Genomic DNA, 17,438 nt, shown 5'->3' with positions numbered 1-17,438 from the left:
TTTTATTAGTGACATTAAGGAGCTTAAAGAACCTTCTGTATCCCCAAGAAACAGTAATGCATGATCAGCATACAAGGAGATTTTTTCAATCTTCGTTCCTCTAATAAATCCGCAAATAGGTTCCGCCTGTCAAACGGCCTCGGCCAGTGGTTCAAGGGCCAATGTGAATAGTAAAGGAGACAGGGGACACCCAGTCTTGTTCCTCTGTATAGTGGGAAAAATTCTAAAACCGATCCACCTTATAAACTTGTCCCCCAGGCCAAACAAACCCAACACCTCCCACAGATATGTCCACTCAACACCGTCGAAAGCTTTTGCAGCGTTGAGTGACAAAATCGATCTCGTCCCAGTCTTATCAGTTGGTATTTGCATATTCAAATAAAGCCTCCTTATATTAATAGCTGTAGACCTTGTTGGGATAAAGACACATTGGTCACGATGAATAAATCCCTGCATATGTCTACTTAGTCTTTTAGCCAGGACCCTGGCTAGAATCTTAGCGTCCAAGTTCAACAATGATATCGGGCGGTAAGATTCCGGAGCCAAAGGGTCCTTTCCAGGTTTTGGTAATACAATAATACAAGCATCCCTCAGATTTTGGAAGCCTGAATGATTCCAAAGCCTGGTTAAGGACATTCAATGATTTTGGAAGCAAAACCTCACCATATTGTTTATATACTTCTAAAGGTAACCAGTCAATACCCGGGGCTTTATCATTTAGACTTTCTTCCACTGCCTTAATCAACTCCTCCAATGTAAGAGGAGCTCCCAGTTCTTGTTTATCGTTTTCAGAAAGAGAGGGGAGTTTTAAAGGTTCTAAAAATTCTCTAAGTCTTGTCTTGGAACAGTTAACTTTGTTTTGATATAAATTACTATAAAAATTAACAAAGGATCGCATTATTTCCTTCTGGTCATAAGTAATATCTCCCTCCACTGTACCAATAGCGGAAATAATTTTACTATCTTCTTGGGATTTTGCTTAGCGCCTTTTCACTATGGTGCATTACTAGGCTGTTTTATGATGCTCAGACATGCTTATGCAAGCTGGCCTGTAGCTTATAGCAGGGACAAGCACCCCGGGAGACAACTGTTCTCCTGGAAAAAGGGCTGGTGCTAGTCAGTAAAATAAAACAAAAAGAAGAGGCGCCCTTTAAGCATAGGAGTATGGGACAAATTAATGACTTATGTTTTCTTCAGCTGTCTATCGGAACCTGCTTCTGTTTCCACTAGGCGGCTGTCCTTAGTGAATGGACTTTTAGTGTTTTAAGCAATTTGTTTGTTACATGGACTATTCACTAGAGCTTGATTAACCTCCTTATATGCACCTTACCTATAGGTATATCGCTGTATAATTTGTGTTTGGTCAGTCAGTAAATAAATGCAGAGATGGGGCGTTCTTTTCACAAAAACAAAAATAAAAAAAAATATCAACTTACCTGTAAATTCCATATCTTGAAGTACAAATACAGGACAGAGGCCGGATATTCATGGAGACAGAGTTATAAGCTGCTACCCTCAAGTGACTGGACACTGGCAAAGCTTTTGTTTATGCCCCAAAACTCTGCCCCCTCTGAGACCTCAGTTTTTTTTTTTTAGCAAGCAATGCAGAGTAATACAGGAGGGAGGTACACCGAGATATGGAATTCCCCAGGTAAGTCAAAATTCCTTTTATCTTAATTGTACAGTAGAGTAGTGTTTTTGAACTTCTTTCCAGTCAGGGCACCCTTAAAAATATTTTTAGTCTCGAGGCACGCCAGCCTAAGGCTTGATTCACATTACTGTGTGTTGGGGAACACACACAAAATTGTGTGCATTCCCGGCATGCAGACTTATAGGTAAGCAAGGTACATTTTCAGTGTGGCGCAATTTTAAAATAGGACTCGTTTCCCTGCGTTTCTGTGGGTAGGACAGCCCACTGAAATTAATGGGCTGCCCTACACGCAGCCACAGAAATGTGAACAAAGGTACAGTAAAACCACGTGGTTGGGCTGTTTTTACCATCCCCAACTGCTCCCCCTTTAGCTGCAGAAGCAGCAGCCAAGGTCATACACATGCTGTGGTCATGGTAGGAAGTATACTCCCAGGTGAATGGGGCTGCACTGCAAGCACACTGCAACAGTAATCATTACACACGGTGGCGGCACGATGATGCTGCATTTAGGGCATTACAACAGGCGTTGAGAAGGCACTGTAATTAAATATCCCATGACATTCAATATAATATGTACTGTATGATATTTACAGAGCTAAACAAAACCTAAATATTATTTATGTAAATAACCATTAAATCCTATTCAATTTTTCTGCTGTACTTGTGCATAAATCTTTTATACTAAAATTCTTCCATGTACAAGTACTCATAAATAAACCTAGTATGTGCAAAAATGCAAACAGATCCTATACATCTCACGCTTGTGCAATTCCTGTCCATAAATATTGTGTCCTAAACTTTCCATATACAGTACTCCTATGTAAACCTAATATGTACAAAAATGCAACTATAAAGTGCAACTCTAGCATAAATTGTGAAAAATACTGCAAAAAGCAGCATAATCAGGTGCAAATAGGCTAAAAAGTGTCTAGAGTAAATTTTGTTTGTCAGAACGGCCTATAAAGCCCCATACACACTATCAGTTTTTCCTTCAGATTTACCAAAACCATATAATATGTATGCAATCAGGCAGGCCCTTGCACTACATGGTTTTGGTAAACCTGAAGGAAAAACTCAGCAGGAAAACTGATAGTGTGTATGGGGCATAAGTCTCACTTCGATGTCATATATCTTCCAGCAAAATAAAGTGTTAATATAATTAAGTCCCATATAGTGTCCACTCTTTCAATTTCAACCCACACGGTAACTCCTCCAGTCAGCTGTTCAAAAAACAAACAAGAATGTAGGACTCTTAATGAAAATGGGTCATTATCGTTTTTTTCTATATAACTCCAGGAAACAGGACCTCAATGAGCATTCCATGTACACAGAATTAGAGACACGTGGAAGCCATAGCATATAGAAGTTAATCATTAAATCCACTTTAAAAAATAATATTCCATAATAGTCCATCTGGGCCAGTTCGGTGCAATGAAAAATCACTTTTTTGTTTTCTCTTCTTCTATTCTGCAACACATTTAGGGAAGAATCTGCACTGGATGAAAGGCATATTTATTGCATTAGTCACAATACAGTCCAGGGAATTAACAGGGCTAAAGGATCTCTGGTCTTGGACACAAATAGAGGTAACTTATTGTTTACCCTGGAGGCCAGGATGTCCACATCTGGAGTTCCTCATTTCTGGCACAAGAGATCTAAGATGTAAGGATGGGGGGACTACTTCCCCTTTCCCAGGTGGTGACAGTTGAGAAAATCTGCCTGCCAATTGTCCTTTCCCGAAATATGAACAGAGATTGCTGTACAATGGTTCTCAGCTTGGGAGAGAATCATGCTTACTTCCTGCTTCACACCTGAAACCCCCTTATGGTTGATACAAGCCACAGTTGTAGCTTTGTACAGCTGCAGTCTGAAGAAGGGTATTCCAGTCACACATAGCTAGTTTTATTTCTCTGAGCTCCAGGATATCGATGGGGAGTTTTGGCTTCAGTTGGTTTGCGGGAGACTGGAACACTCCCCTCAGCCACCATCCAATGTTAGAGATAGAAATCCACCAAGTTAGGGAGTTCTTTGCTTGAGTGGAGAGAAGCATGGGAAGATCAAGAGAGGGAGTGTGTTTGTTTCAGGCTAACAGAAAGTTATGCTGAAGAGGCCTCATGTTGAACTGAGCAAAAGGAAGAGTCTCGAATGAGACTAACATGAGACCTAGGACCCTCACTAAGATTTACACAGATAGGTAAACTTATTGTTTAAAATAAAAAAATAAAAACAGATGTCCAACTTCAGAGGGCATATGAGCATGACATCTATTAGGCCCCTGTCACATAGTTGGTCCCATCAGGTTAGTACGTTTTTCAGGCGGAGATGATCGGACTGTCCATGCCCCACTATGGACTGACCGATGTAAACAGACTTGTGTTTGTTTACACCTGCCTAGCTAAAATATAATCCACAAAAAAAAATAAATGGAAGGGGTTTCCATCCTCCGTCTAGGAGAATCAGAGCAGAGGGCATTCGGGTGTAAACGGACAGTGGAGTCAGTTTACACCCAACTATTCAGAGAGGGCTCTTTCTAGGTCTAGTCCGCATAAAGTGAATGGACACGGACCTGTCATCCACCTGCTCTGCTCTGATCAGCAGGGGATCAGTGGACAGATGCCCTGCTAACCAAAACAGAGTCTGCTCCATGTGAAAGGAGCCTTGCAGGCTGCTTCAGTTGTCTACAATTTTTGCCACATGATTCTGCATATCTGGGACATTAATGAGAGCCAGTTTTAAAATTTGCACCATGAATTCTTCTATGACACTATCTCGGAATACAGGATCATGTTGATTGCTTCAAGCAATTTGACATATGTAGATTGTAGCAATAGCTGGTTACAGAGCTGAGCCTGCTAGAGCAAAGAGTTTTTAAGAACATCTCAAATGTTGCGTCTGCAGAATCCTTAAAGGAAGGAATATTTTCTAAAGGCACAGTAACATTTTAAGACAGACAGCAGGGTCCACTACGGGAACAGTCCACATTTTACTGAATTCATTTTCCACTGGATAGAGCTCAGCAGTGATTTTTAGAGGAAATAAAGTCTTTTTTGCGCACAGTATAGGTGAGAAAGCATTTTGGTGAAGCCAGGGTATCAGATGTATAGGAGCCTGAGAGTATGAAATCTTTCATAGCATCATCCAGCACTAACTCTAGGTGGTCCTATTTAGTCTCCTATTTCTACTGCTCCTGGAGTATGTAGATTCACTTTCAACTCACGCAGAGAAGGTGGAGATGGGGAAGTAAGCTGTAATGGTTTCTGAAAGTCTCACATAGTTGCAGAGAAATCTGCCTTGGTCATTGAATGCCTGAATTACAGCTAGAATTAGGTGCAGAAACCAGTGTTAAAATAGAGTCCTGCTCTGGTGCAAGGGAAGAATTGTCACTTTGAGCAGTTTAAGCATTTTGCAAATCTTCAAAAGAGCAAAGGTTTGCCTGAATTTTTGCCACGATATCCTTGCGCCTGGTTTCTCTGTTGCCATCAGTTAGGCTGTCATTCTGTGAGGTACTCATGGATAGGGTATGAAAAGCCTTTTCTGAAGAAGGATACATAGGAACCCAGGTGTTGACTGTCCTGTAGTGAAACCCATGGCAAAAGAGAAGAAGGAAGTGATTGAGTACTTTATAGGGGTTCTGGGTGGAAATGGTGGTAAAAATGTGACCATCTACACAAGACCAAGCTTTCAATCGTGATTTTTTTTTTTTAACACCATTTGTTTGATTTCTGTGATCTGACTTCATGTTAGAGGGTGACTACGTCCATACTCCATGAACACACTTGGAGTGTGTGAATGTATCCAGGATTGTTGTCATTGATTTGTATAGGCTTCCTATCCACAACTGAAGGCAAACATCTGGCTGTACCTGCAGTTTTTTTTATTTTTATAACCGATTGTGAAAAAGTAAAATTTCCTACAACAAACAAAACAATGCCATAATATATACAGTTCAATGGTAAAAAGTCTTGCACAACATATGTTTTCATTTTGCATGGTTTAGTACTATGAGATTACAGACAAGCTGTGCCTTACAGAGCAGGTCATGAAATGTTCTAAAGAGAACTATTACTTTAAAAAAACAAACAAACATAAGCCTTTTAAAATGCTGAAGTAACTTGACACTTTTTTTAATCATTTGGAGGAACTGCAATTGACAGATTGTATTTTCTCAAGTTCTCAAGAAGCATTACCTCATCCAGGGAAAAAACAAATAATCATTTTTAACCACTAGCTGCCCAAGCCAATTCTGACAAAAAATCAGCATGTTGTTTTTTGCTAGAAAATTACTTTGAACCAAACATTATATATTTTTTAAGCAGAGGTTTTAAAGAATAAAATGGAGGGTGTTACAATTTATGTCACACGGCAGTTGCACAGCTGTTTTTCAAACACAACTTTTTGGAAAAAATACACTTTAACCACTTCAGCCCCAGAAGGTTTTACCCCCTTAATGACCAGGCCATTTTTGCGATACGGCATTGCGTTACTTTAACTTTGCTAAAAATATGCACGGTTACTGTACTAATGACACTGGCAGGGAAGGGGCGATCAAAGGGTTAAGTGTGTCCCTGCGAGGTGCTGGCTAACTGTGGGTAGATGGACTAACTGGGTGAACACAGAAATCAGTGTTTATGCTTAGCAGGAACAGAAGATCTGTGTCCTCCTGTCAGAACAGCGATCTGTCTTGTTTACCTAGGCAAATCACTGTTCTGCCTCTCTGGGGAATGATTGCATTTGGCTCGCAGACATCAGGTACGCCGGACCCGCCAATTGGCTCCCCCTTTGTCCAACGGGCACGCGCGCCCACAGTATATATTGCACGAAATGACGTACAGGTACGTGTATATATGCGGTAGGCCGTCTGTAACCACTTTCCGACCTGCTCCTGCTGATATACGTCGGCAGGAAGGTATGTACAGGCAGACCAACGTACCTGTACATTGCCCTTTAAGAAGCGGTTTGCGGGCGCGCGCGTGCCGTGACCTCCGTGAGTGTGTTTGCGGGTCCCGTGGACTCGATGTCCATGGGCACACCCGCGATCATTTCACGGAGAGGAAGAACAGGGAAATGCTGATGTAAACAAGCCTTTCGCCATCCTGCCTAGTGACAGGACACTGATCATAGCTCCCTGTAATCAGGAGCAGGGATCAGTGTAGTATCACACATAGCGCCCCCCCCCCCCCCCCATCCCACAGTTAGAATCACTGTGGCGGAGCAGCCAGATCCACCAAGAAGATGGACGCTCCGGACTACAGGGGACAGCGGCGACTTCGCTGGCTCCTGTGTCAGGTAAGCCACACATAATGGACTACTATGCGATGCATAGTAGTCCATTATGCTTTACCTTTGCAGGGAATCAAAGAGGGAGTAAACTCATCAGGGTTTACTTCCTCTTTAATGGTGCTTAATGCCAAATTCTGGTCTACTCCTTGCTGTAGAAACAGGATCCTGAATATAGAAAAGGAGCGCGGACGCCACCCTTTTTCCTCACACATGGAGATGTAAGCCTTCCAGGCACGATGATATATCTTTCAAGAAGATTTCCGTGCTCTCAGCATAGTTGGAAACACAGAGTCTGAAAGACCTCTGTTCCTCAACACCTGGCTCCCAATAGCAATGCTGTTAAAACCAGCTATGGTAATGCAGGATGGAGAATCGGACCTTGAGACAGAAGGTCCTCTCGTAACCGCAGTCGCCATGGGGCGTTCGACACCAGGCGCACTAAGTCTGCATACCAGGGATGCTGGGGCCAATCTGGGGTAATCTGTATTACTGGAATCCGCTCGGTCTCCACTCTGTGGAGCAGATGTGGTAGCAGTTTCAGCGGAGGAAAGGCATAGATCAAGCTGGTACTGATCCCACGGAGCCACCAGTGCATTTGCCCAAGGATCTCTTGTCCTGGACACAAATTATGGCACCTTCCGATTGAGACGGGAGGCCAGAAGATCCACATCTGGTGTGCCCCATCGCAGGCACAGTAGCCTGAACACCTCCAGATGCAACGTCCATTCTCCTGGGTCCAGCACCTGGTGACTTAATCCGCCTGCCAGTTCTCCACTCCCGGGATGTAAATGGCCGATAGGGCCGGTATGTGTCACTCTGCCCACGGAAGGATGTGGGCGGCCTCCCGTGTAGCGGCCGAGCTTCTTGTTCCTTCTTGGTGATTGACGTATGTCACCGTCGTGGCGTTGTCTGTCTGGATCCTGATCGGACGCCCTCGAAGTCTTATCGACCATATGGAAAGGCATAACCTGATCACTCTCAGCTCAAGCACATTGATCGGCAACTTGGATTCCTCCACTGACCAGAGGCCCTGGGTCGACTGAACTCCCATTACTCCACCCCAGCCGGTTAGGCTGGCGTCAGTTGTGATCGTCGTCCATTTCAGAGGTAGGAATGGCTTCCCGGACGGATGTGCCGGGGACCTCAGCCACCAGAGCAGGGATCCCTGACTAACTGGCTCACCTGAATCTGCCGATCCCGGGACAACGGAGATTTGTCCCATTTTGTCAAAAGCTCCTTCTGCAGGACTCTGGTGTGAAACTGGGCTTACGGTACTGCCTCGAAGGAGGCCACCATGAGTCCCAGGACTCGCATGCAGAAGAGTAGCGAAGACCACCTGCGGTTCATCAGCAGTTTTACTGCAGCTCTGAGAGACTGCAGCTTGTCTGAAGGGAGAAATACTCGCACTTTCATAGAGACCAGCAGTAAGCCTAGGCACTCCAAACGCTGAGTCGGTACAATCACTGACTTTTTTAGGTTCAACAGCAACCCAAACATCCTCCTCCAACTCTGAGGCGGAAGATGCTCTCACGAGGAGATTGTCTAGGTAACCCACGATAGCGATCCCGCGTTGTGGCAGCAATGCCAAAACAGGAGCCAATATCTTGGTATTCTGATGCTGAAGGCAGAAGGCATATGGGTATGTGCAGGTATGCATCCTGGATGTCCAAAGACGCTAGGGAGTCCACTTGATGGAGTGCAGCGACTACTGAGCGAACTGATTCCATTCTCAACTTCTGTACTTTTACCAAGTAATTGAGGGCTTTTAGGTCCAAAATTGGACGTACCCCTTCCTTTTTGGGGACTACAAACAGAATTGAGCAGAACCCCTGGAAGCGTTCCAACTCCGGAACAGGTACTATCACCCCACGACTCAGCAGGTCCTTTATCGCTCCCAATAGGGCCTCGCGGCGAGCCGGGAGCACGGGTATGCTGGAGGGGAAGAATCTGTTTTGTGGCCAAGAGAGGAACTCTATCTTGTAGCCTGAGGAAATCGGATTGCAGACCCATTGGTCGGACAGCCGAGAAGACCACCGGGCTGAAAACTCCCGAAGGCGACCCCCCCCACCCGTGTTGCAGTCGGAGGAAAACCTTGCCAAGCAGCCATACCATGCATTAGCACTTTTGCTTGCAGGCTTGCGGTTCCAGGGACGCTTTTGTCCTTCAGTAGTCCTGTCGGGCTGGGGACACTTACCCGAAGCCCCGGGCGGACGAAAAAGCCGTTTGTGAGTGGAAAAGGAAGGCCCTTGCCTACGGCGTGGCTCCTTAGCTTTCCTCGCTTGTGGGAGTAGCGTACTCTTACCACCTGGGGCATTTTTAATAATGTCATCTAATGAGGCTCCAAAGAGCCGTTCGCCAAGAAAGGGTAGATCCGTCAGGGCTTTCTTAGATGCCCCAACACCACTGCCAACACTGAAGCCCTGGATAACAGAGGAAGGGTATCCAGGGCTGCGTCACAAACGTACTTAAGGCCTTGCACTAACTGGTTTTCTAGTTCCACGCAGACAGGGGAAGCCTGTTGCTCCCCCAATTCATGGTTCAAAAGTTTCGCCCACTCAGTAAGTGTGTGTGACACAAGTGCGGATGCCAGTACTGGTCACATTGCTGACCCCACAACCGTAAACAAGTAACGAGCCACTGCCTCGGCCTTCCTGTCCGTGGGATCCTTAAAGGCAGGAGTCCCCTCTACCAGGATGCTGGTTACTTTGTTTAACCTGGATACTGGGGGGTCCATGACCAGAGGAGCCGACCATTTTTTGAGAAGGCTCTCCTCAAAGGGGTAACGCACCGCCATGTATTTGGGACCGAGAAGGTCCGTTGCGGTCGACCCCATTCCTTGTATATAAACTTAACAAAATAAGTCAGATACGGAAACACCTTAGGTGTACGGGCTGGCTTACAGGAACCAAAAGGGACTGCTACGAGGGATCTGCTGGCTCCTGAATTTTCAGAGAATCACACACAGCTGTGATAGTGCCCCAATAAGCGCTTGTCGCGCATGGACTCGGACAGGGACTCATCCTCACTGTCTGATCGGTCCCGGTCAGCGTCATCTCAAACAACAGAACAGGGGACACCAACCTCAGCAGGGCCAGGAGTCTGTGTCAGAGCTCTCCCTGGAGGACGGGGGGGGGGGGAGCAGGGGCTGTTTTTTACCACCTTGGTGCCCACGCACCGCCTCCATCTTGGCAACAAACTAATTAAGGACCACGGACAAAGCGTCCAGAGGCACTGCACTGTCTGCAGGTGAACCGGTTGCAATTGCCTGGATTTCAGGGGAAAACACCAGTTTCTGAAGCCATGCTGACCCTACCCTGTCTGCCACCTGTAGGGACTTAGAAGAGTGATGATCCCACCCTCCTAACTGCTGCTGGCTGAGGGGCTCTTCCCGCAGGACTCACCACCCTGACCAAGTTCTGCGCCGTCCACCTAGGTGTGCCTGTGTCAGCTCCCAGATGCATAAGAGATCAAACCTCGCTGTGCTGAACGGTTCTGAATAGCACTGAAGCTGAAAAACGTGTTCAGGCTTCAAGAAAATGGCCGCCGAGCGTCCAGTATAAAGGACATAATCTAAGAGAAAACGGCCCCCGGACTACAGGAAAATGGAGACAGAGCATGCTGCTCCCTGTCACACCAAAAATGGCTGCTGAGTACTGTATGCCATGAGGGACAGTGAAAAACAGGAAGAGAAGTGGCGGTGAAACAGCGCTACAGCGATCAGCAGACACAGCCTCTAGACACCTCAGGGAGACCTACACACATCCAGGGAACAGCTATCCAGCAGAGTCCCCCCCAGATGAGAGCCCCCCAGAGAGCCCCTGTCTATGACACACACACTGCTCAGCAGCCCATGCAGCATCCCCCACAGGGAAGGGGGGAGGGAAGATAGGGACAGGGAGAGAAGAGAGGGAGGTGAGGGACCCCAAATCGACCTCCCAGGGAATGCCCAGCTGCACAGCCCCACCGAGGCAGGGAGAGCTGTACTTACCAGTCCTGACGAGCTGGGAGACATTCCATCACAGACCCACTCTCCAATCAGTACGGGGTGGCTGCTGGCCCGGCACACTGTGATGCAGACATCAGTAGCGCGGCCCTATGTGTGCCCCGGTGCATTACTCCCACCAGCCGCATCTGGAGCTGGGGGCATGTCGTGGCCGACCAGCGCAAAGCTCTGGTCTGCACACGCTCGCTGGCCAGGGTGGTGAGACTACAAGGATAAGAGTATCCAGCCTGTCACCCAGCCAGCTGTTGATAGCAGATCACAGGATCTTTAATCTCAAAAAGCAAAACTTCTGCAGAAAAATCCACGGACCAATGAGCCCATAGGGTTCCTAGGTCCTTCTCCTTCACTAGGCAGAAAAATATTGAGGCTGCAGTAGCAGGCTGAGGGGTTGTTACCTAAGGGACTGCCCCTTGGGCGGAACTAGAAAGTTCTAGTTTTATTATAACATGTTAACATGTTCTGCCTAGTTCTCTGCTGAAGGTGGCGCAACAACCCAATGGTCTAAGAAAGGAGCTGTGCCAGTCGGTGAACGTAAGAGGAAAAAATTTTTTTATATATTTTTGGGGGATATTTATTATAGCAAAAAGTAAAAAAAAAGAATTTTTTTCAAAATTGACGCTTTTTTTGTTTATAGCGCAAGAAATAAAAACCGCAGAGGTGATCAAATACCACCAAAAGAAAGCGCTATTTGTAGGGGAAAAAGGAAGTCAATTTTGTTTGGGAGCCACGTCGCGCGACCGTGCAATTGTCAGTTAAAGCGACGCAGTGCCGAATCGTAAAAAAAAACGCTCTGGTCTTTTGCCAGCCAAATGGAGGTTAAGTGGTTCATTTTAGTGAACACAAACACAATATAATACCCACTTTTCTGTAAAATAGAAAGGATGAAACTACGCTGAGGAAATAGATACCAAACATGGCAAAGTTTAGAAAAACACAGGAGGGCTGGCCAAAAAATTATTGGTCTGGCTCATTTGCGGCGATAGCTCACGTGTGCTGCGATTGCTGCTTACATGTGCTTGCGGGACTGCTGTGCGGGTTCACCTTTATGCATTAGCACGGGGGGATGGGGCTGTTTTAAAAAAAAAAAATGTGTTTCATTTTATTTCTTTTATTTTTACGCTGTACCTTTAAGGTTTTTTTTTTATCACAAGGGATGAATAACATATCTATTTTTAAACTGATCTTTTGTAAAAATGTGTTCTCCCTGAGAAATTTTTTATTTCTTAAGTCAAAATTTAACGTGTATGTAAACCCAAAACTTTTCTTTGTTCTAGAAAGAGCATGTTAAATCACTATCAAGAATTACTGCGGTCCATGTCCCTGATAAGATTGATAATAAAAAGTAACAGGAAATTTTCCCAAGAGACACCTATTCTGGTGGCAACTGTCTAATAGCTTCCCATATAAGACTCAAATTTCATTTGATCGGAGACATTGGTGGTCATGTCGACTGTCCCAAGTATTCAGTCAGCTGCGGATTTTGGGCCTTCTTAAATACCAGACCTGGTAGAGGAGATTCCTTAATCTTTTGTGCTTTTCCTACTACCGTATGATTTCCTACTTCAGAACGATATCGATCACAAACCATTTTCATACATTCATACTATTATGATTAAAAAAATAATTCTAGAGTTGAATATATGGCAGACCCTGGTTGTTCAAATGAATTATGCAGTAATGTTTGTAACCCCACTAAAGCCCAGTACACACTATCAGAAAACGGCCAAAAAATTCCGCTTTTGAAGCAATCGTCTGATGATCTGTTCTTTAGTACACGGCTTTCGAAAGCCAATCAGGACAGTTCATCTGAAATTATCCAAAGGGACAACCATGAAATTTTTCACTTAATCAGTACAGTTTATGTCCAAAATTTTATTCTGTCGTACGAGAATTTTTGCAAGTTGAGTAACCTCTTAATTTTTGGTTACGAGACTAGCATGCAAAAACAAAAAAAAAAAAAAGAGACAGACGATCATTTATCCGATATTCTCATTGTGTGTACAAGGCTTAAGAGTCTCCTTTTTACTTCCCAGAAAAATAAAAGTGTCTTGTTTCTTTCATATTAAGTCACTCCCACAGCCAGCACTATATTCTGAACACATACATTACGCAGCTGGTTTATCTGCTCTCTCTCTTCTCTCAGATGTTCCATCTTCCTTCTCATAGTGAAGCCTGGATCTGCAGATCCATAGTCTTGTCGGGAGGAACGGCTAAAAGCTGCAAGGAAAACACCAATTAATACTCTCAAGGAACAGGTAAGGTATGCAATGAACTTTGAAATGACGGTTAGAGCAGAACTGGTCATCTTAGGTAAAAAAAGTGGAAAAATGGAAACCTGCTAAAAAAATCTTATATAACAAAGTGGGGTCAATAGCGCTACCTCAAAAAGTGCACATAAATATAAAATGTCCCTCAAAGACCTTCCCCAATACAGCCTCCCTATAGATACTCTTAACCAGAAGGAAGAGAAAAGGGGGGGGGGGGGGGGAGGGGTGTAGGAGAGGTAAGGAGGAGGGGGGGGGGAGTAGTTTACAAAGGATCCCCAATCCCAGAGGGAGTCCTTCAATTTTATTTTATATATATATATGCTGACTATATGCCAAAATATACTATTATACTCAATTTGTGCACCTTGCATATAGAAGCAGTGTCACATATAGATTATGCTCACCCTGTGCATATATGTAATTGTTAACAAACAATATTGGTGCCTTACAAAAAAAGGGAATATATTATATATATATATATATACACACACACACACACACACATTAATATATATATATATATATATATATATATATATATATATATATATATGAAGATGCACAAAGTGAAATAAAATAAAAATTGGGCAATGGAATATTTAGGCAAAGAGACTCCTAATTGCCCACATAGTTGAATCACATCCCTATGTCAAATTGTGCTCCACATAACACATGCATGTGCTGTGCATCCAGCCCTAAGCCGTGTACATTTGAAAATATCAGAGTGAATAAATATAATGATAATATTAATAAATATTAGAAAATTTAGTGTCTGGGACTCCTTAATATCATAAACAACAAAATTGTGACTATATGTAACGTGTGTACTTAAATAAATAAAATGTCCGTATATTCTTAAATCAAGTTATGCCGCGTACACACGATCAGACTATCCATCGGACTTAGTCTGGCGGACAAACCGCAGGAAAGTCCGCCAAATTTCCGAACGAGTGGACCTGCCCACACCCCAGACTTTTCCGGCGGACTATGGCGGGAGTCCGCCATACTTCTGAAATGAACGGATTGCTCACACACGGAGGAAAGTCCGTTCATTTTGAACGCAGCTCCAGGTAGCCGGGACTAGCGAAGGAAGTCAATGTCGCCGCCTTCGGCGGTGAGATTGACACCTCGCTGGCCCCGTCACCTGGTATGGACTTAAAGGGGAAGCCCTACGCCGAAAAAAATGCGTGGGGGTCCCCCCAAGGTCCATATAAGACCCTTATTCGAGCACGCAACCTGGCCGGTCAGGAGAGGGGTGGGGACGAGCGAGTGGGCCCCCCTGAGCCGTACCAGGCTGCCTGCCCTCAACATGGGGTGGTGCTTTGGGGGAAGGGGGGCCGCGCAGCCCCCCACCCCAAAGCACCTTGTCCCCATGTTGATGAGGACAAGGGCCTCTTCCCAACAACCCTGGCCATTGGTTGTCTGGGTCTGTGGACGGGGGCTTATCAGAATCAGGGAGCCCCCTTTAACAAGAGGGCCCCCGGATAGCGACCCCCCACCCTATGTGAATGAGTATGGGGTACAAAGTACCCATACCCATTCACCTGTGAAAAAAATGTAAATAAAACACAACACACAAGGGTTAAAAATAATTTATTGCACAGCTCCGGGGGTCTTCTTCCGTCTTGGGGGGGTCTTCTCGGCAGACTCCTCCGCTATCTTCTGCTAGCTCTTTTACTAGCGGAGGAGCCCGGCTTTCTTCTCTTCGCCTGCGCCCGGGGGTCTTGTCCCCCCCTTTGGTTCTTGTCCCCCCTTTTGGCCCTTGTCCTCATCAACATGGGGACAAGGTGCTTTGGGGTGGGGGGGCCATGTGGCCCCCCTTCCCCAAAGCACCCCCCCATGTTGAGGGCACATGGCCTGGTACGGCTGGGGGGGGGGCGCGCTCGCTCGTCCCCACCCCCTTTCCTGACCGGCCAGGAAGCGTGCTCGGTTAAGGGTCTGATATGGACCTGGGGGTCGTTTTCTCGGCGTAGGGCTTCCCCTTTAAGTCCATACCAGGTGACGGGGCCAGCAACGTGTCAATGTCGCCACTGAAGGTGGCGACATTGACTTCCTTCGCTAGTCCCGTCTACCTGGAGCCGCGCTCAAAATGAACAGACTTTTCTCTGTGCGGGAAAGTCTGTTCATTTCAAAAGTACGGCGGACTAGCACACACGGCCATATTGTCCGCTGGAATGAGAGTCTGGGTAAAAAAAAGTCTGCAGGAGCCCAGACACCGCCGGATAGTTTGATCGTGTGTACGCGGCATACCTGTGCAGAAAAAAGTCCAGAGATCATAAACGAAGGTGACTTTAGTGCTTGGGAGAAATTTCCAGTCACTTCAGTGTTCCCCCTCAAGGGTCCCTACTCACAGATCCTCGCACCCCTGCAGGGGTAATGGGCATGTAATTCCACCGTTTCCAGCTGGACCTGCTCGGCTCCTGCAGCTATCTCCACTCCGCACACCTCCATGGGTCTTTTCCTTACCAAAGGGCCCCCCTTCTTTTTCCTTTTTTGGTGTTTAAATATATATAAAAAGGTATACTCGAATGGAGTCCTCAAAAGAGATAAAAAATGGCTCCCATGGTGTAGTAGTAATAAAAAGTTCAAAAAATAATTTATTAAAACAAGATAATAAAAATATATATAATAAAAAATAAAGCTGTGCAACCATCTATTTGCCAGCAGCCATCTCATAGGCTAATACATCCAGAAATAAAAATATATGTCTCCGCCGTTTGTAAAACGAACAGCCTCAAACCGGTGTAGTTTCAAATAGAGCGCTCGATCTGTGGATCAACAGCATGCGCTCCAGCTGCGTTCCACCCAATCGAGCATCCGGAAGTGACGTAGTGTGCGTGGCTCAGTTGTACGCGTTTCGTCATTGATGTCCTCATCGGCGGTCAATGATGAAACGCGTACGACCCCTGGAGGTGTGCGGAGTGGAGATAGCAGCTGCAGGAGCCAAGCAGGTCCAACTGGAAACAGTGGAATTACATGCCCATTACCCCTGCAGGGGTGCAAGGATCTGGTGAGTAGGGACCCTTGAGGGAGAGCACTGAAGTCACTGGAAATTTCTCCCAAGCACTAAAGTCACCTTAGTTTACGATCTCCGGATTTTGCTGGACTTTTTTCTGCACACCAACTTGATTTAAGAATATACGGACATTTTATTTAAATACACAGGTTACATATAGTCACAATTTTGTTGTTTATGATATTAAGGATACTTTACTTCACAGACACTAAATTTTCAAATTTTTATTATTAATATTATCATTATATTAATTCACTCGGATATTTTCAGATGTACACGGCTTAGGACTAGATGCACAGTACATGCATGTGTTATGTGGAGCACAATTTGACATAGGGATGTGATTCAACTATGTGGGCACTTAGTCTCTTTGCCTAAATATTCCTTTGCCCAATTTTTATTTTATTTCACATATACCGTATTTGCCGGCGTATAAGACGACCCCCTATTTTTCAAGTGAAAACATAGGTTTTGGGCAATACTCGCGGTATAAGACTAGCCCCCTTCAGAGGCAACACCATTTAAAAAAAACATTAGAACCACAAAAAAACACAAAGCAAGAATGCCAACTACTCATCCGCCATGCTGTGATATGTTATAAAGTAAATCAAACAATAATAACACAAACAGAGATCTATTGAATGCCACAACTCTGGAAAGTAGAATTTTTCACTAACCAAACCTATACCACTTTTGGGTTACATTCTATGGGAATTGTCCAACAAAATGCATTTAATAAACCTCCCGTTATATGTCCCAGATTTACCTGTCCCTCTTGGGTGCCTGGGACCTCAAAGGCAAACAGCAGGATGTATAGTAGTAGATAAGTGAATGGATTTACCTAGGGAAGTATGGTGAGCGCTGTATTATTTTAATGAATACAACGCCTGCTTGGATTGGCAGAGGCTGTAGCATCATCAGCCCTTGCATCTCTCTCTCTCTCTCTCAAAGCCAATCCGAGCAGGCTACTCTATGTAGCCTGCTCGGATTGACAGAGGTTGTTACTCCAATCCAAGCAGGCTCTGTATTCATTAATAGAATACATCGCTCGCCGGGATTGGCTCAACGGCGTATACTGTTTGTAGCTGAAGCCACATACAGTATTAGCAGACATTTGGGGGCTGACATCCATCGGGCAGCGTTGTATACCCAGCGTATAAGACGACCCCTGATTTTTGGGCATTTTTTTTAAGTGTAAAAGGTAGTCTTATACGCCAGAAA

The 17,438-nt window shown here is 45.1% G+C and overlaps 1 protein-coding gene and 1 long non-coding RNA gene across 7 annotated transcripts in view; one reads left to right on the top strand and one right to left on the bottom strand.

Annotated features, from left to right (window-relative positions):
- Positions 1 to 17,438, bottom strand: part of LRCH2 (leucine rich repeats and calponin homology domain containing 2) — a 198,039-nt gene that overhangs the window by 19,769 nt on the left and 160,832 nt on the right. For all 3 annotated transcript variants that reach the window (XM_077448439.1, XM_077448510.1, XM_077448599.1), the window contains one exon: positions 13,039 to 13,151. In XM_077448439.1, coding sequence (XP_077304565.1) covers positions 13,039 to 13,151 — 113 coding nt within the window. The remainder of the gene's footprint in view (positions 1 to 13,038; positions 13,152 to 17,438) is intronic.
- LOC143924385 (uncharacterized) overlaps positions 13,041 to 17,438 on the top strand; it is a 90,136-nt gene continuing 85,738 nt past the window's right edge. For all 4 annotated transcript variants that reach the window (XR_013261872.1, XR_013261862.1, XR_013261866.1 and 1 more), the window contains exon 1: positions 13,041 to 13,189. This is a non-coding gene — a long non-coding RNA (uncharacterized LOC143924385). The remainder of the gene's footprint in view (positions 13,190 to 17,438) is intronic.

The sequence above is a fragment of the Lithobates pipiens genome, unplaced genomic scaffold, assembly GCF_037356315.1.
Source record: "Lithobates pipiens isolate NorthernLeopardFrog02 unplaced genomic scaffold, aLitPip1_a1.2 Scaffold_1, whole genome shotgun sequence".
Taxonomy (NCBI): domain Eukaryota; kingdom Metazoa; phylum Chordata; class Amphibia; order Anura; family Ranidae; genus Lithobates; species Lithobates pipiens.
The sequence above is the reverse complement of the archived record's forward strand: the minus strand, read 5'-3'. Positions and strand labels throughout refer to the sequence as shown.